This window comes from Rhinolophus sinicus, chromosome 9, assembly GCF_057876585.1.
Source record: "Rhinolophus sinicus isolate RSI-liver-muscle chromosome 9, RSI-T2T, whole genome shotgun sequence".
Taxonomy (NCBI): Eukaryota; Metazoa; Chordata; class Mammalia; order Chiroptera; family Rhinolophidae; genus Rhinolophus; species Rhinolophus sinicus.
The window spans coordinates 35853129-35878698 of record NC_142509.1 but is presented as its reverse complement, the minus strand read 5'-3'; the positions used below and the strand labels follow the sequence as shown (position 1 = coordinate 35878698).

General features: G+C 40.9%; 1 protein-coding gene and 1 non-coding gene across 15 annotated transcripts in view; one reads left to right on the top strand and one right to left on the bottom strand.

The window, feature by feature from the left end:
* The window catches only part of CLIP1 (CAP-Gly domain containing linker protein 1), a 101034-nt gene that overhangs the window by 13381 nt on the left and 62083 nt on the right, over positions 1-25570 (top strand). For 13 of the 14 annotated variants that reach the window (XM_074321587.2, XM_074321588.2, XM_074321591.2 and 10 more), the window contains exons 3-4: positions 17966-18159; positions 20932-21527. In XM_074321587.2, coding sequence (XP_074177688.2) covers positions 18075-18159; positions 20932-21527 — 681 coding nt within the window. In that variant the 5' untranslated portion in view covers positions 17966-18074. Of the gene's footprint in view, positions 1-417; positions 621-17965; positions 18160-20931; positions 21528-25570 lie in introns of those variants that run through there. The other variant, XM_074321585.2, reaches the window with a different exon arrangement.
* LOC141569298 (U6 spliceosomal RNA) lies at positions 1330-1436 on the bottom strand. The gene has a single exon (XR_012492804.2). It is a non-coding gene; the product is annotated as a U6 spliceosomal RNA (small nuclear RNA).

Here is a 25570-nt window from a genome sequence, read left to right as displayed (position 1 = left end):
GTGCTGAAATTGGTCCCAGGCAGGCCTATCAGCTTATTGATGAGGTCTTGATAGTCTTATGTGAAGTTACAACCTTCCTTGTTTTGCCCAGGAATTGAAGAAAATATGTAAGTGCTCTTCAGTTTTGTTTTCTTCAGTCTTTTCTATATGTACAGAAATATGAATGTGAACAAAACTGAAAGGGGAAAAAAATTGAACAACTCGCCTTTCTTTAGTGGAAATACAAGTCCATTTGGAAAGCTCCGAGAGTGATGTGTAAGTGTTTTCAGTGGCTGAAGCAGGCAGGCTCAGGTTACACTGTGTCTTGTGTGTTGGGGGTGGGGGACAGCAAGTGACACAGCATAGACAGACACTTACATAACCATGACTTCAGGGGATAGGTTCAAGCTGTGAATGAACCTCCCAAACTCAGGAATATGGTATTAGCACACAGCCTTTGAATTTTTCTCTCAAGCTTGGCTTGAAAATCAGCTTCAGAAACATCTTTCTGTTAAACTAGACTGACTTTCCCATTACTTTGACTTTTCATTCCCCTTCTCTGTTATTAAGTTCATGGACATTTAACATTTTAGGATTAGAAGGGAGCTCAGAACTCTCCGAGTGCGGCTGTCTGTCTACAGGTAAATCATTTGCCCTGTGTGCTGCTGGGTTTCCTCAGGGCCACCCAGGGGGGCCAGCCGACACCTGCATTTGCAGGTGCCCAGTCTACTACGATAGCACACAGCCTGTTCTTGGAGGCCCAGTGTGAAACTCCCTCTCCTGGCAGATTGATTCGTTGCAAATTCTTCAGCTCTGCCTCCCAACATAATTTCCAGATATAGTAAATAAAGGAGTATGTTCATTTTGCTGATGGGCCAGAATGGGCTACAAAGGGATTGAGGTGAAGTGTGGAGATGTGATTTGCCTCAGATGAGACAATGCCAGGCTGGAGAGAGTGCCAGGAGATGCGGAGCTTGTGAGAAGCCAGTCTTATCAGATTTGGGTTCGTTCTTCACTGATGGCAGGCAGAGGACTCGGATTCTGGCCTCCTTAGAGCCACAGTTGCTTTCCTTTCACTTTTGAATCCTTGCTCTTCTCCTTGAGTTGGGATTTGACATCCAAAACAGTGGAATCACAAAAGGATGGAGTTAGAAATAGAACTTATTTAATCAGTATCCTCAGGTTATAGATGAGAATGTCAGGGTTTGGGAAGGGGTCAAATACTTGCTTAAGGTCATCCAGCTGGGACAGAATCCTGGTGTTCATTTCTAACCCTCTTTTCATACATTTGATTGTTGTTTTTGAATTATTTTTTCAGTTACAGTTGACATTCAGTATTTTATATTTGTTAAAAATATGGAGCGCTTCACAAATTGTCATGCCATCCTTGCACAGGGGCCATGCTGACCCTCTCTGTGTCGTTCCAATGTTAGTGTATGTGCTGTCGAAGTGAGCACGATACATGTGTTTTTAAATTTTAAGCTACATTTTTTTTTTTTTTTAAACAGGTCTTTATTGGGGAACAGTGTGTTTTTCCCAGGATCCATCAGCTCCAAGTCATTGTCCTTTCAATCTAGTTGTGGAGGGCGCAGCTCAGCTCCAAGTCCAGTTGCCATTGTTCAATCTTAGTTGCAGGGGGCGCAGCCCACCATCCCTTGCAGGAGTTGAACCGGCAACCTTGTGGTTGAGAGCACATGCTCCAACCAACTGAGCCGTCCGGCCACCCGGGATCTCAGTGGCAGCTCAGTGGCAGCTTGTTGTCTTCATTCTAGTTGCGGAGAACGCAGCTCACTGACCCACATGGGAATCGAACCGGCAGCCCTATTGCCCAGAGTTCACGCTCTAACCAACTAAACCACCCGTCGCCCCAAAAGCCACATTTTTTAATGGGTAAACTAAAAAACAAAAACTAAACAAAATCTTAAGAAATCAAAGAATTATGAAGAAAATCGTTTCTTTTTATTTGAACATAACTTACACCATGTTCTTTTGGGGGAACTGCTTGTTTTGAGGAACCTCTTATTTCTGTAAGTTGCTTAAGTTTTTTTTAAGGTTATGAAGGGTGAAGGAGAAGGTGTGGTTTGGATTTTACTAAAATATCTGCGATTAAAATTTTTTATGGAAAATTTCGAATATATGCAAAAGTAGAATATAGTACCATTAACTAACGAGCAGTTACTAACCCCTTGTCAGTCTTTTTACATAAGTTTTAGTATGTTGTAACTAAACTTGTGTTTTAAACATATTTTAGTCTTGCCAGTAGAATGTCTTTTTGGTTTTAAGAAACTATAGTACTTTCATTGATTTTTCATGCAATTACGTTTTTTGTAGTATGAAGTATTTTTATCTCAGGTGCTCATCCTAAAAGTTTCTTCCAGCAGTTTACTTAGCTGAGATGATTCCAGAACTCTAAGGGAAGTTTTCATCTCTTTGCTGTTGTATTAGGTAAGGTCAGCTAGCTGCTGTAACAAACCTCACTAATTTCACTGACTTAGAGATGAAAGTTTATTTCAGTTATGGAAAAGTACAGAGTAGGTATTTCCTGGTGAGAGAATGGAGAGAAGGGCTCCAGGCTTCTTCCATGTTGTGATCCCACTGTCCCCAGTCCGTGCTTTTGAGGTTGCCCAGCTTGTTCATCAGGCCACTGGTGAATGGGGCATGGGGGATTGCACACGGGAAGATTTTTATGTGCTCGGCCTAAAAGTGGCGCTCATCCCACATGCTCCTCTCATTCCATTGGCTAGAACTCAGTCATGTGGTCACAGTGAGCTGCAAAGGCAGCTGGGAAATAGGGCCTGTTACCCAGGGGAGAAAAATAAGCTTGGTGATCACCTACCCACTGCACAGGCCTACCCACTTCTCATACTGGCCTTGCGGTGCTGCATTTATAGTCCTGTGTAGAAAGCAATACAGTAGCGTCTGCTTCCTAACTCTCTGGTTGAAGCCATTTTATTGTGGCTCAAAAATCATTAGATTTTTTTCCTGCTTATGAAGTTATACCTGTTTATTAAATAAAATTTGAGAAACCCAAGAAAATACAAAGAAAAAATAAAAACTACCAATAATCCCAGCACCTGGAGATAATTATCATGAATTCTGTGTTACATTACCTTCCAATTTAAGAACTTTTAACCACTTAGAAATACCAATAAAATTTCATTAATTCTTATTTTGTGCTGGCTTGCAAACTCCAAGACTCGTGAGGGGGTGAGGAACAACAATAAGAGCAGTCTAGTAATTTTGCCTTTTCTCAGCAAAGATGTGATATTGCAGAGCTGAGGTTTTGCACTTCTGGCATTTTTGAAATGAACTTTTTGCCTCTACGTGGCAATTCTCCTCTTAGTACAGTAAATATCGAGGCTGGTGCAGTTAGCAATATATTAGGGTGGCAAGGCAGGGGTAACATGTTACGTAAGTTTATGATTTACTTTCTACTCAGTGTTCAGAGTTCTTAAATATAGCTTACTTTTCCAGGAGAGAATACTGAGAAAAGGTGTTTGAAACTGAACCCAAATGAAAATCTGCAAATTTGAAATACATAAAAATACATTCCTGGTGGCGAGCTGAATTCTTAGGCAGACGTGCTGTTCTCGGCTTGCCCGCGTTGCTTGTTCCCGTCCGTGGTGGAGAAAGATGCAGCTGATCTTAGATGGGAAGAGCCTTTCTGGGTTGAAGGTGCATTTGTTAGGTCCTCAGCTTCAGGTTCAGGAATACAGAACCTTCTGGTTTTTCTTTGAAGTGCTGAGGTTGCATCCTAGAGGCAGACCAACAGCAGAATTCCTGTTTGTGAGGTCATCCTCATGACCTCACAGCCAGGGTTGCTCAAAATGTTTGCCCCGCTGCTGCTGGCCAGATATGAGCTTGAAGCCTGGCCTGATTCTGCAGACACCATGAGGTACCACCGGTCTGTCCCATTGTTGCTAGATTTGTGTTGACTTCTCTGCACTTTCTGTAGATAAAAAGTAAAGATGTTGATGTTAAGCCCCTATGTTTTGTTGGAAAAGATTGTATAATGTTAAGAAAATCACTGTTTTAAAATACCTTCTGCAGGGCATTTAAAAACAAAACTCCTAGTAGAGCAGAAGTATTTCACTGCGTGAATGGGTCTGTGGTTAACCATTTGCTGGGGCCTAGCATGGCTGTTGCCAATATCCATTGGCTTTATTTGCTGTGAAATTTGCTATCAATTTAACTGTTCCCTGCAAATAGACATAACATCTTTGTTCTGTGAAAATAGATCTACAGCATCAGACAAGTAACAATTTGAAATGATTAGACTTGGTTATCAGTGTTGTCAATTATTTATGACCCAGCAGCCTATGTGTTCCCTATTTTTTCCCTCTGTAGCAGTCTGTCCCTATTTTCTTAAACATGTAAGACCTAGACTCTTAAAATGTTTACTTTCTTTGAGGTGATGAGCCCTTTATGGATTCACTAGGTGTGTTCCCTTTCAAATGTGTCCCTTTACACTGGGATGTCTATAAGACAGCTTTTCAGAAATATGTAAGTTGTAGAAATGAAATTGCCAAGTTTAGTTATGGGGACGATATTTAACTACTTTAGATCACTTTTTATTATTAAAAACAATTCTGGGGCTGGCCCGGTGGCTCAGGCTGTTGGAACTCTATGCTCCTAACTCCGAAGGCTGCCTGTTCGATTCCCACATGGGCCAGTGGGCTCTCAACCACAAGGTTGCCAGTTCAATTCCTCGAGTCCCGCAAGGGATGGATGGTGGGCAGCGCCCCCTGCAACTAAGATTGAACACAGCACCTTGAGCTGAGCTGCTGCTGAGCTCCCGGATGGCTCAGTTGGTTGGAGCGTGTCCTCTAAACCACAAGGTTGCCGGTTCGACTCCGGCAAGTGATGGTGGGCTGCACCCCCTGCAACTAGCAATGGCAACTGGACCTGGAGTTGAGCTGCGCCCTCCACAACTAAGATTGAAAGGACAATAACTTGACTTGGAAAAGAGTCCTGGAAGTACACACTGTTCCCTAGTAAAGTCCTGTTCCCTTTCCCCAATAAAATCTTTAAAAAAAAAAAATTCTGTGCTTTCAGCATATGTTCTTACACAGGGAGCATAGAACTGAATCTGTGGGTTCCTGTTGTCTTTGTAAGTTCTCTTTCACGGAAGGGTTATTGAGATAGGGTCTGAATGGCAGTGGGTGTTAGCAGAGGCAGGTGATCCCGGAGGCACCTTGAACTGACACGCTGATGGTTTCCTGGGGCAGCTGCAGCTGGAACCGCTCTTTGTGCCTTGCATAGTTAGAACGCCCTAGCTTCCCCTCCAAACTTGGGATTCATTGCTAGGTATTCTTTTTGTTTTTTTCGTCCTGGTAACCCATTGTTTTTCTTACTACAAGTAACTTTTTCTTTATCTGGGTGTTTTCAATATTCTTACCTTTATGAGGCATATTATAGGTGATATATTAATATATCTCACCTACTTGTTCAGAAGTGAGATGTTAAGTTCTAGAGATAAACATTTTGCAAGTGGTTCTTGGCTTGAAAAAATATTAGAACTATGGCATCAGTCAGTCAGGGTGTAAATGCAGGATTCTGGGGATGAGTGGATAGTATATGTTACAGTCTTATAGTTTGGAAAGTGAGATCATAAAGTAATGTGAGTGACTTATTAAAAGGAGTAAGTGCAGGAAGCATATGTTCTGTGTTTTGAGAAGCTATAGTCTTTTTTTTAAAAAGTTCAGGTTTTAGTCATTTTTTAAATTTTTAAAAATTTATTGGGATGAGAGAAGGCTGTAGTCTTGAACTATATCCCCAACTTCTGAAATTTTTTTTAGAACAGAAGACTGATTTTTGTGTGATTTCCTGTTCAAATAATGTATAGTGAGAGATGTTATATCTGAGAGGAAAATGAGGTGCTTGGATTCTTAGAAATAATAATAGCTAACGTTTGTGATGCTTCCTATGTACTAGCCTTGTTCTCATCACTTGAAATCTTCCCAGATGCTGGTATCTTCTAACATCTAACATGCTAGAAAATGTGTACCAAACCTCGACTTCCTAGAGGCTAGAACACATTTTTTTATTGAGTGGAAGGAGAACAGTCCTGTTTTCTGGAATCTTAACTTTGAGTAAGGCTAACATTCTCAAGACATATAAAGAACACTTCTTTTTTGGAAATACCAAAGAGAATAGGTCTTCAAAGGTTATTTGCTTCTCTGAAATAAATATCTTGCCCTTTTAAATTTGTTATTTCGATCAGATCTCAGAGTTAAATCACAAACTAAGGTATTAATCTAGTTCAGAATTTCTGCTTATTTCAAGCCTGGCTTTTTTGTCTCTTAAAATAAACTTTACGGTTACACAGAAAAGAAAAACTGTTCCTCTAGTGTTGATGTTTAGCAACAAAGTTTCCTGTTTTCAGGTGGAAATATAAACCTTTTCATGAGAGGGAAGAGTCAGAAGGAATTGTCAGCTGATCCATCTGTGTTCTGGATCCCTTCTCCCGGTGCATAGTTGGTGCTTGGAAGTAGATTGCTCTCCCTGCCTCTCCCATCTGAGAATGTACAAGCAAAATACGTAGCAGCTATTTTTGACCGTTCAGAAGTGAGTTGTTAAGTTCTAGAGATAAACATTTTACAAGTGGTTCTTGGCGTGAAGAAATATTAAAACTATGGCATCAGTCAGTGGTGTAAATAAAGGATTCTGGGGGAGAGTGTGTAGTATATGTTGCAGTCTTACAGTTTGCAAAGTGAGGTTATAAAGTAATGTGACTGACTCTTAAAACAAATGAAAAAACACACCAGACCTTAAGTTCTTTCCTCTAGGATGGTGGTGGTCATTTATTACCGTGATGTGCCATTAATAACCTTTGGAACTCTTGGAATTACCCGGTGTGCCTTGGATACATTTGTGGTGTGTTCAGTAGTTGTACATCATTATGTTTTTGAGGTTTTTTTGATTCAGGTTTTGGAAACAGCTGAATAGCATTTAAGAGCCAAGTCCAAGGAAGAGCACTGGGAGACTGACACGGTCACTGCTATCTTGAGTCACCAATAAAGTGCAACTTATAAACTGTCTTTGAAGTTACTTCTAACAAGGGAGTTAAGACTGTTTTGGCCAAAGCCGTATTATTCAAATAAACTTATAATTTCCTTAGGTGGTGGCTCTGAAGGACACTGTTCATTTGGCAAGTAGATCGTCCCCGGATGGAGGAGGTTCTAGGACAGTGCTGTACCGAAGATGGACGTTGTTCTCTGTGTTGCCCTGTTGGCTGCTGAGCACTTGAAATGTGGCCGGTGTGACTGAAGAACTGAATGTTAAATTTCATGTCATTTAAAAAGAACTTAAAATTTAAACAGCTGGTGTGGCTGCTGGCTACCATATTGGAGAGTGCAAGTTTAGAATGTTTAACTTTCAGCCAGCCTGGCCTACAAACGGGGGAGCGGTTCATGGTACGGTAACCAGAAGTCATCAAGGCAAAGTAGGTTGTGGAATATCTGCCCCCCCCACCCGACACCCCCTTGTGCACACAGGAGTTGCAAAGGCTGGAGTTTGTCATTGTGTTTGGTGGTATCTAGTCTTCATAGCCTCTCCTAGTTGATCCTTGCTGAGGTGTTATCTGAAGGCTTTAGATGAGAAAACCTTCCTTGTGTTTGCAGTTTAATCATCAACTTTAGCTCTTCATGGCTCCTCTTCCCTGACATTGAAAACCTGCCCTGGCAGCCCCCATCTGTTACCTGTGCCCGTGGTCGGGGTGAATGAAGACTCAGATGCCACTGGGGAAAGGGCTGCCAATCCTTGGTTTAAATCTTTGCTTGGTGGTTAGGTTGAGATAAATGGAATGAATAAGTGAAATAAGTATAGGGCTTGAGGGGAAACTCGAGACAGCTTTCATTTTGTACCAGCAGTCTTGAAGTAAAGGAGGCTTTTCATTTGAGTTGTAAGGCAAATAAAACTGATCATAGCAAATTTCTTAGATTGATCTCTAAGGCTCTTTAGAGTCTCTTTTCAATTTACTTATCTAACTTGATTTCTTACAAGAATTTTCTGACGTTAGCCGAACTGAGCTTCTCACTGTCTTCCTCACATGCTTTATACATTTCTTCCTTTGTCTCCCTCTCTGGGTTTATTTTTCTCATCACCTTTTTAGAAATCCTAACTGCCGACACCTGTATAATGCTAGTACTTTCCTTTGAGCCCGGCTCAGATACCACCTTGCCTGCGGAGCCTTTCCTTTCCGCCCTCATCCACCCCGCCTCCCCATCTTCTAAAACACCCCAGGATCACCACATGGTGTAGTGTTCGTAGTTGGTTACGCTGTATTTTTAGCTATTTTTCATATATGTGGGTCTTCCCTCTCCAACTACATTATAAATTTCTCGAGCTTAGGCCTGTGTTATATATTTTTCTGTCACCTGTAACAATCACCAAGTATAACTTTTAAAATACTGTGTACACCCCAACGGGTTTGTAGAGTCATTTAAAAACTGAGACTATTTTTCACACTCCTTTTATTTCATGAGCGTTGTTTAGAAAGTACTGTGGGAAATGACAGTGACTAAAATACAGTTTCTCCCCTCAAGGCATTTATAGTCTGGCGCAATCTCTAGGCGACTCGCACACGGCTCAGTGAGCTAGGTGCTGGGAAAGAGATACAGACTCAGTACAGGAAGTTGGAGGATGGTCACACATTTTCATTGGTGAGGAGGAGAGGTTTTGTGGGCTGAGTGACTGCCTGGTTTGTCCTTGAGAACGGTTGCGGCAGATGAAGATGGACTTGAAAAGGGCATTCAACGCTGAGTGAAAACTTAAAACAAAAGCATAGAGGCGTGAAATCACCAAGGCTTTTGTAGTGGTGTTTGGGAAATGGTCATGGGGATGATTTGTGTGCATCTAATTGAGAAAATGAACTTTTAGTGACTTTTCTTGATCCATTGGTGAGCAGTGGTTCTTAAAACTGTATCATCAGAATCACCAGAAGGGTTTAAAATGTAGGTCGCTGGGCCAGAGCTTGTTTCAGTAGGTCTGCGGAGGGGCCCTGGTCGTGTGCGTTTCTCACAAGTGGCTGGGTGAGGCAGAGTTTGCTGCGCGTTTTAGAGCCACCGCTATAGACCAGCAGGCCATCTGATCACCGCCTTAGAGAAATGGCTGTTGTACCTCTGTAAATGCCCAGTGCTTTACCTGCAGGCACCTGGTCTTCCCACACATGGTAAGCCCAGGCTTCCTGTATCGCTCAACCCTGAGCATGCGGGCTTTAAACCTTTGTGACTCAAAATGTAAAGCAAAAATGAATAGAGCAGCAGTTCTCAAACTTTTTTCCTCAGGTCCCCTTTACAACCTTAAAAATTATTGAGGTCTCCAAAGAGCTTTTGTTTATGCAGGTTTTATCTGTTGATATTTACCATGTTAAAAATTAAAACAAAACATTTAAAAATATTTATTAATTTGTTAGCAGTAGTAATAAGCCCATTATGGATTACGTAAATTTTTAATGAAGAATTACTGTTTTCAAATATAAAAAATTTAATGAGATGGCATTGTTTTACATTTTTGTAACTCTCTCTAGTGTCTGGCTTAATAGAAGATAAACTTAATAGAAGACAGTGGTTCTGCATTTAATCTGTAGTGATACGTTGTGTTGGTTGAAGTACATGATGAAACTTGGCCTTACACTGATGTATGGACAAGGAAAAGGGTATTTTAAGAGCATTTTCAGATAATTATGGATTTTCTTCTTTGATCCTACTCCAAAAACTTGATAGGTTGTAGTTTCCTAAAGGTGGAATCTGAAAGGATATGAAGGAACTTTTATTGTTACATAAAAATTCATTGGTCTAATTTGTGCTTTGAATACTTTACCAAGAATTATTTTGTAACATTATACATTGTTGGTTGGAAAATATTGATTCACTGAGTTATGAGATCTTCTAAATATTGGCACATTTCATTATACAATATCAAAAAATTACATTTGTTAATACCATCGATTTCATCAAAAGAGCCTTTAGTATTGGGAAGCTGTCAAGCTCACAGTAGAGGCTATGTTTCCAAAATTCTGTTTCTCTTGAAAGCTTACATTTTGTCATTGTCAACAAATAGTTGTTTTCCTTGAAGTGACAGGGTCACATATTTCATGTTCAAGAAAATGTCTGCCAAATACCCATGTCTTTTGAGTGAAAACGGTGTTTCATCAGCAGTGGCTAATTGGTGCCTCGATGCACACGTGCTTTCCTTTGAGACACTCCCGTACGGCGATGCTTCACGTGTGCTTCCTGTTTGGATACAGAGATCATTACAAAGGCGTGTATGTAGTCCAGGGTGGACGTTTAGTAAAAGTATTCATTCTTCTGCTTCATCAAGTGCTTCACCACATTCCTGTGTGAAAGCGGCTCCCCCCACACCCGCAGGCACTGGTAGCAAACACACAGAAAAGAGTTTTTACCCACTGTTGCTTTTGTGCCATCGGTGCAAATGTCAACTAGCGAAAAAGGGCAAATACGTCTTAGCATTATTGTGAGAATAATTTTGACCCCTGAGAGGGTCTCGGAGGTGCCCTAGGAGTGCGTGGACCACGCTTTGAGAACCGCTGTATTGTGCTAATGACAGTCACGTTGGCAGGATGACATCTCTGTGTCCCTCCTACCTTAGAGATCTTACCCTCAGCTTTGTAAGCCCAGAAACTCATTTTTTTAAGTCCATTTGCTCAGAGACTTGACTCTTGAATTACACTAACAAATCGAGAGATTGTAGTTTAGAAAATATAGCTTTGTGTAGTTTCAATGAGAGAAATGCCAGAAGACACCATTCCCTGTGGGCGCTGTTGGAAACCCAAACCATAATCTGAGCTAGAATTTCGGAGCATCATCTTGAATGTCCTTAATGCCGGTTTTCATCCAGCTTTGCAGTCTTGACTCACCTGTTTCCCTAACACCGTGTACCTGCTTTGTACCCTCCCTTTGTTTACTTTCCAGAGAACCCTCTTCTGGTGTCACTGAAATAGACATTTTAATTCCCTTTTTCTAGCCTTCTTGGGCTATACTCCTTTTTAGTTTGGCAAGACAGGATCGCCTTTCTTCATTTTGGTGTGTTTTCATGTGTAGAAATGTTAAATTATACACGTGAAATACCATGTTTCCCCCAAAATAAAACTGCGTCTTATATTAATTTTTGCTCCAAAAGACGCATTAGGGCTTATGTTCAGGGGATGTTATCCTGAAAAATCATGCTAGGGCTTATTTTCCGGTTAGGTCTTATTTTCGGAGAAACACTGTGTGTGTGTGTGTGTGTGAGCGAGCGAGCGAGCGAGCGAGAGAGAGAGAGAGAGAGAGAAAGAAAGAGAGAGAATGAGAGAGAATGAGCATGAGATCTGCAGTTTAACAAGCTACCTAGGAGATTCGTAGGCACATAATGAACAATAAAATAAATACCCGTCTACATCCCACCCAACTCAAGAAATTGAACGTTATGCTGGATTTCAGTGTTGTTTTTGTTTCCAGTTATTACAAAACACAGCATAATTTTTTGTTTATTAGATTTCAGGTTCATTACATTTAGTTTTTCTTCATATACTTAAAAAAATTTTTAGTATACATCCTCTTAATTACAATGTAAGACCGATAATTTTATGCTTAACTATTCATCCCTGTGCTGCTGGGCATTTCTGCTCATGGAGCCTTGTTCTTTACGTCCCCTTTCACCCCCACGCTCTGTAACTCTGCTTTCTGTAATTCAAGTTTGTGATGATCAGCCTTCTCTCTGTATCACCAACCTCTTCTCTGAACATTCTCCTTCCCTCACCTAGAGCTCGGCTGGGCCCTGGAGACACTGCTTCCCCTGCAGCCCTCTCACGGCTCCCACAGGGCCAGGAGAGGGTGGTAGTTGACCCTATTGTTGGATATTTTAAACTACCAATCAATCAGCCCTTCAGAAACCCCAGCGCCCTTGAAGCTTTACCACCTGCGACCCCTCCTGTAGCTGACGTCCATTGACCTCTCTCTCTTCCCTTCATTCCTGTTAACTTCTCCTTCCTTCTTGCTGTCAGCATCTTTTCCTCCTCTCCCCTTATTTGTATAATCTCTTCAACACCCAGGCTTCTCAGCTCCGTCCCCATGGTCAGAGCCTTCAAGCTTCTCATTCTAACCACTGCCTCGTAGCCATCAACCCCTTGCTACTCAGAGGGAGTGGTGTCCTCGAAATCTCAGCGTTACTGCCTCCTGTGAGTGTTAGAAAGCGGAGCCGAGGCCCCAGCCCAGATCTGCCGAGTCCGAATCTGCAGTGAACAAGATCCTGGGAGATTGGTGCACACGTTTGAGTATCCAGTGTCCTCGCTGGAACAGTCCTTTCTCCTGTGAGACTGCTCATCCCGTGACCTCACCACTTTTTCACTCTCAGACCCATCCTGTCTGTACTTCTCTTTCTACTCGCCTCGGATTCCCTGTCCCATTTTAATCACTCCTTTAAATCACTCCTTTAAAATCACCATCAGCGCACTTGCTTTTTCCTTCCATTTTAATTGAACTGGCAAAATTTTGATCATGGTTGAACTTACCATTCTGTCCCTGTGCCTGAGCAGACCCTTGTGATTAGAGAAAAAATAATGGACACTGGTTTCACTTTAAATGCAGGACCACAAACCTCATGTATACTTTGTGTTGCTTGGCATTCCTACTACGTTTCCTTGGTACATGCCCGTTTCTGTGCTCCAAGGAAAATATTTTGTGTGTTCAGCACTGTCTCTCAGCTTCCCAGACGTTCTTGCCTCCTGTTTACCTCACCAGTTGATGAGACAATGGGAGAGTACCTTTCACACAGTAGTTTCTCAGGAAAATTTGTTGAATGAGTGGATGACCGTTGTTAAAAAAAAAAAAAGTGAGGAAATTTGATGGTCTAATTGGCTTTATTAAAGTGATTGGTGAATCGGGCAGCATCCCATGTAGCAAATCAAAGGGTACTTGAAGGGGTTGTACAGAATGGAAGGTTTTATAGGAAGAAGGCGGGGGTAACGGAGCTACTGACAAAGGAAAGGAGTATTTTGGGGGCCAGGACGTTTTTCTTTGCAGATTGCCTCTATTTGTGGGCCATGGAGAACGCTCTGGTGACAGATCATTGGTGCTTAACTAGAAAATTCCAGACTGGTTAATTAGGTTGAAACAGTAGTTAGATCAGGTATTAAATCTAGGTTTGGTATTGAGGGTTTTTAGCACGAGTGACGCCATTTGGGGCCTGTGGTTTTTCTTTTAACATCATCTTGTGGGAAGATTTCCTTGAGAGAGCTGATCTATAAGGCAAGGCACCAAGGCCCAAAAGTGCCACCGTTTCTTTAGTTGAGTGACTATGGGAAAGCCACTTAACCTCTCACACCGTGATTCTCCTTGTTCATGAATGGGCATAATGAGACTGTCACCTACCTTCACAGTTATTTTGAGACACAAGGTTTGTGTTTTGTGAACAAATAGAACTCTTGGTACGTATGTAGGTCTTTTTAGTAATGCTGGTACCAATAATGTTTTTAGTTGCGTGTGGTCTCTTTTAAGGACTCTGGAACCACACTTGTGTTCACATCTCTGCTTCTTAGGCAGGTGACCTTAGGTGGCAAGTCTAACAACTGAAGAAATACATGTGTTAATCTGAGGTGTCCCTTCATTTAAAAATGGATAATAGTAGCTAATCCATTAGTATAGTAAGGCTCAGATGGGATGATAATATGCGTAAAAATGGTTTCTAAATTATAATATCCTGTGTGCTATGGTCCTTACATGTTGGGAGGGTGGGGAAGAAGGGCAGTTTGTCTTATTTCAGGTCCAAAACTCTTGATTCAGTGAGCACAGGTATCAAAAATTCAAATATGCTCAGTTTATTAGTGAGGCAAGAACCTCTTTTTTTCTTTTGCGTGTGTTTTGGAATTGATTTGTTTCAACGTGACATTTCATTATACAGAGTTGTTGCTTCTGGTCATTACATTTTGTGGGTAACCATGACCAAGACTTTGATCTTTTGTTTCTCAATGAATTGAGTTTTTTAGCGCACGCCTGACATGCCATCGTTAACAATGCATGAGAAGAAACTTAAATGGGAAGATTTAAAAAACCAACATTGGTGGTGTCGCTCCTATTTCTTTAATGGAGACAGACTAGACATTTCTTCTTAATCAAGTCTCGGTCACAGTTCCCTACTTTAGGATTCAAGTAACTCAGACTGAGAGCCAGGGGCATGAAGATGACACAACAGAAGTTTTGAGTTTACAATTATTCTTAGGTTTCTAATAACCACATGCTGCCTCTGTTTCTTAACCTGAAGCTTTTAGATGGTCAGATTTTTGTGAGTTTAGGATATCGAGCTGCAAGGTTTGAAACTGGCTGAGGCTTGCCTCATTGCTTATTGTGCTGGTTTTCACAATTCTCTTTAGGGAGGGGTGCTTGACCGGAGCCCGAGAATTTACTGTTTTGACCGAATGAAATCTTTTAAGGAGTACTTCATCTTTTCTTATGACCATAATAGTGTTTGCTGGACCATTGTGCGTCCGTGGTCTGTTCTGTCCTTATCTACCTGAGTCATGTCACCTTATGCTGTTGGATTGAGGTGAACAGTAGGCAATCTATAACAGGGCCCCACTGCGCCTATCCCCACCCACCTCACATTTTTTGGACATTAAATAGCCTTTCTCAGCTGAGCCTAGAGGGGACTCAGCCAACCCCCTTACATCTGTCTAAGCAAGTAATTCTGCTTGCAGCTTACAGGCTGGGTGTGGTGAGTGTCTGACAGTGAAGCAAGTGGTTTGAAATCTGACTGAATCAGAACCACCCGACAGGGCACACAGACCCCCATCCCCGCTGCCAGCATCACGACAGTGATGATGGTGGTGATATTAATAGTAAGGAGCCCGGCAGTTTTGTATTAATACTCGGGATTGGCAACCACTGTCTTCAAATAAACAGCAGTTCTTTCTTTGTTCATCAGAATCCTCCCCCAAGCCACACAATTTACCTTCTTTTTGTATTATTTATTTCTTTTTAACTTTTGTTTCTTTCAATTACGGTTGACATTCAATATTATGTTAGTTTCAGGTGTACAGCACAATGGTTGGACATTTCTGTAACTTAGGACGCGATGCCCGATAAGTCTAGTCCCCACCTGGCACCATACATCATTATTACAATACTATTGACTATATTCCCTATGCTGTACTTTGCATCCCCATGACTATTTTGTAACTACTAATTTCTGCTTCTTAATCCCTTCACCTTTTTCATCTAGCCCCCAACCCCCCTCCTATCTGGTAACCATCACTTTGTTCCCTGTATCTATGAGTTTGTTTTAGTTTTGTTTATTTATGTATTTAGATTCCACATATAAGTGAAATCATATGGCATTTGTCTTTCTCTATCTGACTTAATTTCACTTAGCGTAATACCCCCTAGGTCTATCCATGTTGTTGCAAATAGTAAGATTTCATTCTTTTTCTATGGCTAGTATTCCGTGGTATATGTGTACCACATTTTCTTTATCTCAGTTGTCTGTTGATGGATATTTAGATTGCTTCCATACCTTGGCTCTTGTAAACAGTGCTGCACTGAGCATAGGGGTGCAGATATCTTTTCGAATTAGTGCTCTGGATTTCTCTGGGTAAATACCCAGAAATGGAATTGCTGGGTCTTACTGTATTTCTATTTTTAATTTTTTGAGGAACCTCTGTACTGTTTTCCATAGTGGCTGCACCAATCTGCAATCCCACCAACAGTGCACGAGGGTTCCCTTTACTCGCATCTCCTGACCAACGCTTGTTTGTTGACTTACTGATGATGGCCATTCTGACAGGAGTGCAGTAGTATCTCATTTTGGTTTTAATTTGCGTTTCTCTGATGATTAGTGACTTGAACATCTTTTCATATGTCTACTGGCCATCTGTATGTCCTGTTTGGAGAAATGTCTATTCAGGTCCTCTGCTCATTTTTTAATTGGATTGTGTGTTTTTTGGTGTTAAGTTGTATGAGTTCTTTATAAATTTTGGATATTAACCCTTTATCAGATGTATCATTGATGGTTGTCTTCTCCCATTCCGTAAGTTGTCTTTTCGTTTTGTTGATGGTTTCCTTTGCTGTGCAAAACCTTTTTAGTTTAATGTAGTCCCATTTGTTTAATTTTTCTTTTGTTTCCCTTCCCCAAAGAGATATATCAAAAAAATATTACTAAGACCAATGTCAGAGAGTTTACTGCCTATGTTTTCTTCTAGGAGTCTTATAGTTTCAGGTCTTCCATTAAAGTCTTTAATCCATTTTGAGTTTATTCTCATATATGGTGTAAGAAGGTGGTCCAGTTTCATTTTTTTGCATGTCTCTGTCCAGTTTTCCCAATACCATTTATTGAAGAGCCTGTCTTTATCCCATTGTACATTCTTGCCTCCTTTGTCGCAGATTAATTGACCACGTAGGTGTGGGTTTATGTCTGTGCTTTCTATTCTGTTCCATTGATCTATGTGTCTGTTTTTAAGCCAGTACCCTCTGTGTCTGTTTTTAAGCCAGTACCATGCCATTTCAATTACTATAGCCTTACAGTATAGCTTGATATCAGCTCACACGGTTTACCTTTGACTTTTTAAAAAACACTTTGTACCGTTTTGGACCCTCATGAGAACCATGGGGAATCTGGAGACTGAGCCTAATGAGGCAGCTGTCTTGCTTTGATTTCTGTTCGGTCTAATTATCTTTGAACAGAAAACTTACATGGCTTTCTTATTCATTTCCTAGGGCTGCTGTAACACGTTTTCACAAACGGGGTGGCGTAAAAACAGCAGCAATTTGTTATCTCATGCCTCTGTCCTAGCTTCTGGTGGCTGCTGCCCATTCTTAGCATATAGACGTCACTGCAGTCTCTGCCTCCAGCTCACACGGCCTTTTCCTCTGTGTGTTTTCTTGTCCAATAAGGACACTTGTCATTGGAATTAGGGCCCACGAAGGTAATCCAGAATGGTCTCATCTCAGGTTCCTTAACTGAATTGCATCTGCAATGAATCTTTTTCCAAATAAGATCACATTCACAGGTTGCGGGTAGGTATATCTTTTGGGGAGGCCACCTTTCAACCACTGCAGGGCCGATAGCAGGCTCCTCTGTCAGCCCTGGCCACACTGTGCTGATGGCTGGCTCTGCTTGTGGGAGAGCGAGGGTGGGAGAGCAAGGTCTGGGCCTCACCGTCCAAGCTCTGCCAGCACAGAAAAATGCAAAGTGCAGTCATTTGAGAGTTTATAAATAGCAGCATTTTGTCTTTGAATTGTTCTGTTTTTATGTGTTATGTCTAGAAATATTATCCCATATTCCAAAATCCCAGGGTCTTCCCCTCTTAAAGAGAATATGACGAGATACTATTTTGCCTGAGCCCAAAAGTTGTAGATTCATACCTGGTCTTGAATAAATCAGAAGTTTACTGTGTTTCTGTAGATAGAACAAAGATAATTTTCCTTCAGCCTTTCCCAGATACAGCTTTTTCTTAGAGCTTGAACCCTTTTCTCTTTTAACCTGTACATAGTGTTATATTGAGTATTGCGTAATTCTGTAGATTTAAAAAAATATACAGTTAAAACAGGCTTGTGGTCATAGAATTTATGCACCAGAGAAACAAATGAAGTAGAAACTGGAAGCTCCCATCTCCTCTCCCCATTAAGTTTGGTGCACGTTTTCCTGAACCCTCTTCTGTGGGTTGTGTGTTTGTAGACACTACTGAGCTGCTGTTATTAGATACGATAAAGAAGGGTGGAGATATTGTTAATGTTAGCTACTTGGCTTAAAAGGGTAGTAAATTGCTTTTAAATCCATTTGAGCAGCATTTCATGTTTTTGTTTTGTTTTTTGTTTTTTTTTGCATTTCATGTTTTTAACACCTACAGTTTCCTAGGATCCTAGGTTCTGGCAGAGATGCTTTATTATCATATATAAGGAAAAGTTTAGGCTGTGAAAGCCACTTTAATAATAACTTGTTTCTGCCTTCTTTCTCCTGTAGATTCTAAACTCTTTTTGTATTCTTCTCTTTGCAGATTTAGCCCCCAGACTGACTTCACTATAGAAACACCCACAGTTGTACCGATGGTTGGGAGAAGATAGTGACAACAGGGAAAGGCCCAGCCGCTCTGCACACCCAGGACAATGAGCTCGCTGAAACCCAGCGGCCTGAAGGTCCCTACCAAGATCCTCAAGCCTGGAAGCACAGCCTTGAGGACGCCTGCTGCTGGTTAGTAACGCTGCATGTTTCTCCTTACCTGCAAATAAATTATAATCCGACACGAAGCCTTCAATTTGGAGATTTTAAAAAGACAGTCTTATAAAACTTTGTATTCTTGAACATATTTGAAAAAGTTTTAATTAAGAGAATAGGATTTGATGTCTAAACATCTTAATCAGTGAAAACTTTACTTTGTTGTAGGTTATCTTTATTTCATTTAGTTGATTCAGTGTCAGGTGCTCAAACAGTTGTCAAGTCAAGTACCTTCGGTATTTGATCCATACGATGGTAAGGATTTTTCTTTAGTTTTTCTCCCCGTGTATCCTCTGAACTCATCCAGACCTTTCTCCTTGGGGTTCAGGGATATGTAGAGAAAACAAAGACGTCTGGCTTAAAAGGTGTAATGACACTAACTGACCTCAAGTTGGCCATTGGCATGGAGGGAGCGGGCAGTACAGTGGCTCAGGTCTGGCTCCTGAGGGAAACCTTCCCGTTGTATAGATGGACCCAGGCCCTTGATAATGGTCAGCAGCCTGTTTCTCGTCTGTTCTCCATCTCTATCCCCACCATTTCAATTTACATCATAGTGATTACCTTGAGTTTTTAGTAAGAGAGACAGGAGAGAGGACATCTAATGCTTGCTTTATGGTCTTTTTATGTAATTTATATAGACTGTTAAACATTTTATGTCATCAGTCATTCCAGGCAGGTACCCACCGTAATGTATTCAGTCCAACATTATCTTTTAAGTTCTTCCATAAAGATACTCATTGGTTTTCCATGAGAGCAGGGGTGTGTGTGTGTGTGTGTGTTTCATGGCTGTATTCCCCCCACATATCTAGAACATTGCCTCGCATATAAGAGGAGCTCAGTAAATATTTGTCGGTTGAATGGAGATCCCAAGTTATTTACATTGTACGTATCAGGATAAAACCTGGTTCTTATCAGGGAGGCCGTAGTGCATCTTAGGTGAGAGGAAAGCTACACTGATAAAGCCACAGACTGTGAAGCAATGGATTTGTTTCAGGGCTATTTATCTTTGAGGAAAGCAGTCAAAACTGACATCCCCTATTCTCCTTCCTTCAAAATCCTCTTTTTAAAACGTCTTCCAATGCCACCCTTTCCACGAAGCCTTCTACTGTTGTACTCAGTCATGTTTTAGAATTGTCTTTTTTACTTCTAGCATTTTTTAGGCACACCCCTTAACATATAAAGTCCTTGAGTCCAGGAGTCATGAGCAATTCAACTTGATTTCCCAACGGTGCTTAGTACACTCTGGATTTTTTTTTTTTTAAAGAGCAAAGCAGCTTATTAATACTAAAACTTATTTGTGTAAAAGGAAATAATTACCAAGGAATTTGAGACACTTTTGTGAAGATTGTTTTTAGAATTCATGCTTACGGCACCTGGGAAGAGGAGTTGATGTACAAAGCTAGAACAGACTCTAAAACCGACTTGGCTGGCCCTTGTCTTTGGCAGATTATTGTCTGTTCTGAGTATATCTTCTCTTCTAAAACAAACAAACAAACAAACAAACCCTCCCGTCAATCGAAACTGTGGGGTAAAGAGATGTTCAGCACCCGCTCCAGGCCCACCCGGCCACACTGCTCCCCAGCCTTTATCTGCCTGACTCCTGTTCATCAGGCCTCAGGCCAGGTGTCACCTACTCCAGGAGGCCTTCCCTGACTGCTCTGCCCAAAGGCACTGTCTCCTCCACAGCACCTAGACTACCTGAAATTACCTGTTGTGTCTCTACATACTGCCTGTCTCTTTGCCTCTAGACTCTGAGCTCTACGAGGGCATGGACCTGCTGTCTTGCTTTGTCCCCTAGCGAAGAACAGTGCCTGGGACTAGTCCCGGAGTGGCAGCACCTCAAAAAACATGGCCAGCATGAATTAAATACATTATCGCATATAATCCTCATTTAGAAAACCCTCAAGAAGGTATTACTTTCCCTTTACAGATGAACAAATTGAAACTCAGAGAGGTTGTATAACATCCTAAGATCACAATATGCCTAGTAAGTCATGAAGTGATGAAGAATGTGGGCTTTCTTTGCCAATTCATACCAAATATTTAAAAAAATGCTAGCTGAGTGAATATATGAATGTATTTCTAGTATAAATATCACATTTCTGGCAAAATTTAACTTCTTTACCATAGAGTAGAGATTGCACAAAGTCATCGTGCCTTAACAGGGAGTTCGGCCAGAAGCTGCCCTTTTCCCTTTGCTGTGATTTTCGTCTCTGCTGGCAAAGGAATAGGGTTTATTAGGTCGTCGGGTATGACAACAATAGGGACGGCAGCGCTGAACCCGCCTTCAGCCAGCCGAATGGCGAGTCTCTGCTTAAATGGTCCTGGTCTTGGCAGCTCGCACTGACCACTCAGATGTGGGGACTGAGCCCGTCTCAATGGATCTGACGGGGATTTGTTCGTGATGTATGGGGCAGAGTAAGGAATGAAATCAGACCTGCATTAGGACTCTGGGCAAAGGACTAACTTTTTTCTTGTTTTGACTTCGTCCAATCTTGATTGCAAGTAAGGATTAAATCTTACTTGTTCACTGACTTCCCACAGCATTGAAAATGGTAGTGACAGATCAAGTACTTTTTGCCTCTTTGCTAGAAAAAAAAAAAAAGAAGAATGAAAAATAACACCTCTAGAACAGCTGTGACTACTCCTGTTGTTCTTGGCTTTCTGTAGTTTATTTTGTTTTAAGTTAGGAGTTCTCTGCTTGGATATGAAATTGAATCCTTTCTGATCCCTTTCTTCTGTTTTCAGTTGCAGCTCCAGTAGAAAAAACAATATCCAGTGAAAAAACATCAAGTGCTCCATCCTCTGAGGCACAAGAGGAGTTTGTGGATGACTTTCGAGTTGGGGAGCGAGTTTGGGTGAATGGAAACAAGCCTGGATTTATCCAGTTTCTGGGAGAAACCCAGTTTGCACCAGGCCAGTGGGCCGGCATCGTTTTAGATGAACCCATAGGCAAGAATGATGGTTCAGTGGCAGGAGTTCGGTATTTCCAATGTGAACCTTTAAAGGGCATATTCACCCGACCTTCAAAGTTGATGAGGAAGGTGCAGGCCGAAGATGAAGCTAACGGCCTGCAGACGACTCCCGCTTCCAGAGTGGCTTCGCCTCTGTCCTCTTCTGCAGCCAGCATGGCGTCGCCCTCCCCAGCCCCAGCCCCAGCCCCAGCCCCAGCCATCCCCTCCAGCATTCCTCAGAAATCGTCCCAGCCCACAGCCAAGGAAGCTTCAGCTACGCCTCAGATCAGCAACCTTACAAAGACTGCCAGTGACTCCATCTCCAACCTTTCAGAGGCTGGCTCAGTCAAGAAAGGAGAAAGAGAGCTCAAAATTGGAGACCGAGTATTGGTGAGCCCGGACACCTTCTGAAATCATGGTGTTGAACTGAGATGTAATCACGATGAGTGGGCGACATACATACAGGCTCATAGAGGCAGTTCTGGAGGGAGGACCACTCCTTTATAGAGAAATGAATCGGCTTTTCTGGGAGTTCGCTGTTTGTGTAAACATACAACAAATTAGAAACTGGCCATGTAATTTGGGCATAGAATGAGCGTAGGTTTGTAGTGATCGATTCTAGTTCTATCTACCAGTTTAGCCAAAAGAATATTGAATTTCATAACTTGTAAATATTAAGGCAACTTGACAAAACAGGCTGAGAAGTAGACTTGGGTGTCTTTACAAAAGGTTTTCTGTTTTTTATTTTTTTGCCCTAAGGATGTAGAAGCAGCTCTTCCTTCCCACCAACCGAAGGGAAAAAATGTAGAACTCTCTTTTGCAGCTTCTCACAGATTGATAATAGATTTGTTTGACTTCTTCCCACTCCCCAGGTAACCCTTTCCAGGAGAAAGTTATCTAATATGCACACACCGTATAATTAGCTGTTACATTTTGCTCACTTCTTTAGGTAGTACTGTAGAAGTACTGTCAGTAATATGGTGAAATATTCCCAAGTTCAATCTGGGGATTGGGCATGCCTCCATCTTTGTATGCCTTTTATTTAAAAAAAGAAAGAAGGAAGGAAGGAAGGAAGGAAGGAGAGAAGGAGAGAAAGAAAGCAAAGAAAGGCTGTATGGCACCCAGGTGGAATTTCAGGTTTTTGTATTGCCAGCCTCTTCATTCTTGCTGCTCTAACATACATGCATTACCGCCCATTTTTCATTTTAAGCTAAACATATCTTTTATTTAATGGTATCGATTTCATCTTTAAACAGCTTTATGGAGGTGTAACTTATGCATCCATTGCAAGTGAACAATTCAGTGATTTTTAGTAAATGTATAGAGTTATATACAGTCACTATAATCCAGTTTTATATTTTCATCACCCCAAAAAGTTTCCTCATGCTAATTTGCAAGCCATTTTCCACTCCCACCTCCAGCACCAGTCAATCACCAATCTGCCTTCTGTCGCTATAGATTTGCCTTTCCTGGATGTTTCCTATAAATGTCATTATATAATAGATACCGTGTTTCCCCAAATATAAGACCTAGCTGGACTATCAGCTCTAATGCATCTTTTGGAGCAAAAATGAATACAAGACCCGGTCTCATTCTACCATAAGACCGGGTCTTATATAACATAATGTAATATAAGACCGGGTCTTATATTCATTTATGCTCTAAAAGACACATTAGAGCTGATTGTCCGTCTAGGTCTTATATTCGGGGAAACGTGGTAGTTTTTAAATGTCTGGCTTCTTTCACTTAGTATGTTTTAGGCTTCATCATATTATAATTCATTGCTTTGTATGACTGAATATACTCCATATTATGGGTATACTACATTTTATTTATCTACTCACCTAGTTTTAATTAATTTTAAAAAGTATAAAGGAATTCATGCTCATAGTTTAAAATGTGCTTATAACCTTATATCAAAAAGCAATTCTATGCCCTCTTCCTGAGGTAACAACCTCTGCCCGCCTTTTGACCCTGTTTCTTGATATTCTTGGGGTCCTGGATCCTAAAGGAGTTAATATGCTTTTCAGAAGGAAAGATTCGTTTCAAGAGTTAAAATGCAAGTCAAGCATAACTTTTTTTTAAAATCTTTTAATCAGTGTCTTCATAATTATATCACCTTTGTTTACCTATTTGTCCTAGGGAGGAATTTCTAAGAGAATATGTTGCCCATCATCTGTTCTTGTCATGTTAGTTTTTCAAGTGGATTTTCTTACCATCAGATGTTACAGGTTAGGAGACTCAAAATGACATCATAAAGAAGCCACCTCACAAAATTTTGTTGCTCACAAAATTCCTGTGAAACAATCCCTTATTTCCACTCATTGACATTTTATAGCTTTGTAAACCAAGGCCCAGTCAGATTAAATGGCTTGTTTGGAAGTTGGTAATGAATAGATGGGAGAGTTTAGAGACGATTAAATGTTTCCTGTTTCCTATTTGTGGACCCATTCATTAGCCCAGCAGAATTTATCAGTGTTATTTTTCACAAGCGTTTACAAGAAGAGTATTTGTCTCTGTTCCCACAGCATATTTTTTTTTTTTTTTTTTTAAGAAACCTCTTAAAATCACTTTTTACTGGAATTGCTTATTGGAATTTCTCTCTCCATCAAGCCAACACTGTTTTCTGTTTATCTTTGTATCCCAAGGGCCCATGCACTCAAAAAATGTTTACTGAGTGAATGAATGAATGAACTTAAATATCTGAGACTTGCTAAAGCATGACTAAGCTAGATTTTCCTTTGGTTGAGTTTCTAGTTTGAGTGAATTTTGTCTCCAGCAGTGACTTCTAATTTTGACTTAGGTTGACCACAGTGTTAGGAGTTACATGCTTGTGTTCTGAGAGTAAAAAGGATGAAGGGTAGTTATTTGTGTTTGCCATGGGAATCTCTTTTTGTTTCAGTGTTGAACATTTTTTCTTTAATAATCTTGATATCCCTAAAACATATATTTGAAAATTGTGGCTTATACTTAATGTAAATGCACATACTAAGATTCTCTGCAACACATGAGAAGTAAAACCAAGTAACTTTATAAAAATCAAGTTTAAATGCTTAGAAAAAATTTTGACTGTAAAATGTTTACGTAGAAAAGTGTTTGAGTGATTTTTAGGACTTCATGTGACTTTGTTGATATTTTGAATGATTACTGGTGATCTTTTACAGGAAAAAGGAATGCACATTGCCTATTACACGAGTCAAGAATTCCAAATTTGGTGGGAGAAGTGTAAGAAAACTGCCCATTCTAGGAACTAGTTAGTGAGCATCCATTTCAAGCTTTAGTGGCATGTGTGTTTTTTTTCAGGGTAAATGCATGTTATACTACCTACATTTAGAGAAATAGTTGCTAATTTGTTATTTGTGTTAATCTTTTATAAAGCTTCTGATCCGAAGGAAGCCTGTGGTTTGCCTGGAGATTTTACTGCCCACAGCCTGTTAGACGCCTCTTGGAAAAACAAATGACAGTAACTTAGACTCACCCCCAAAGAATTCAACAAGATTATTTGAGGAGGTTGCGTCATCTTCAGCTAATGTGCTGTGTTCTGCTCAGCTGATGTTGGTTAGACTGTCGCTCTGAGTGCTGAGGTGTAGGGGGCAGTCTTAGGTAGGTGACTGTCGATCCCACGCATACCAGTAAGAGTGTGAAAAAGTCAAACGTGCCAAGTCTAGAACCAGTACACTCATTAGCGTAGACAAACTAGCTGCTAATATACAGTGGACTCCTGCTGCTAAGCAGTTTTATGTGGGTAATTTTACTAATTTTCACAACAGTCCTAGAATGATCCCCATTTTACTTATGAGGTAACAGATTAGAAATGAAGCAACTTGACTAGTTAATAGAGCATTTGAATTTGTCCATCTTTAGAGCTCATCTAGCATATTTCTTTTTTTGCTTGCTTTGGAGATAACAAATAATACAGCCTCAGTCATGGGATATCGTTTTCCTGTAGTTGGTTTACATGGAAAGGGTCCTTTTCTATGTACCGTGTTTCCCCCGAAATAAGACCTAACTGGAAAATAAGCCCCAGCATGATTTTTCAGGATGACATCTCCTGAACATAAGCTCTAATGTGTCTCTTGGAGCAAAAATTAATATAAGACCCGGTCTTATTTTCGGAGAAACACGGTAGGTCCCTTTTCATTTATTCAGCAAATCTTTGTTGAGTGCCTGCTCTGCTCTGCTGGGCACTGCTGGACGCAGCAGAGTTCCTGTGTGGTTTTTTCCAGCCTCCAGCTTTGTCTTTCCTCAGGACACCTATCATGGCACCAGGATTTTTCTGAAATGTCCTGGAGCTGCCTGCTCTGTCACCCTTCACATGCCCTCCCTGCCTAGAGTACCTTAAACCGTAACTCTTTTGATTCCTTAAATCAGTTTCACAAAGGAGTTTCTCTTTCAGAGAAAAAGTATATACCTCTGAGGCTGTAGCATTTTCC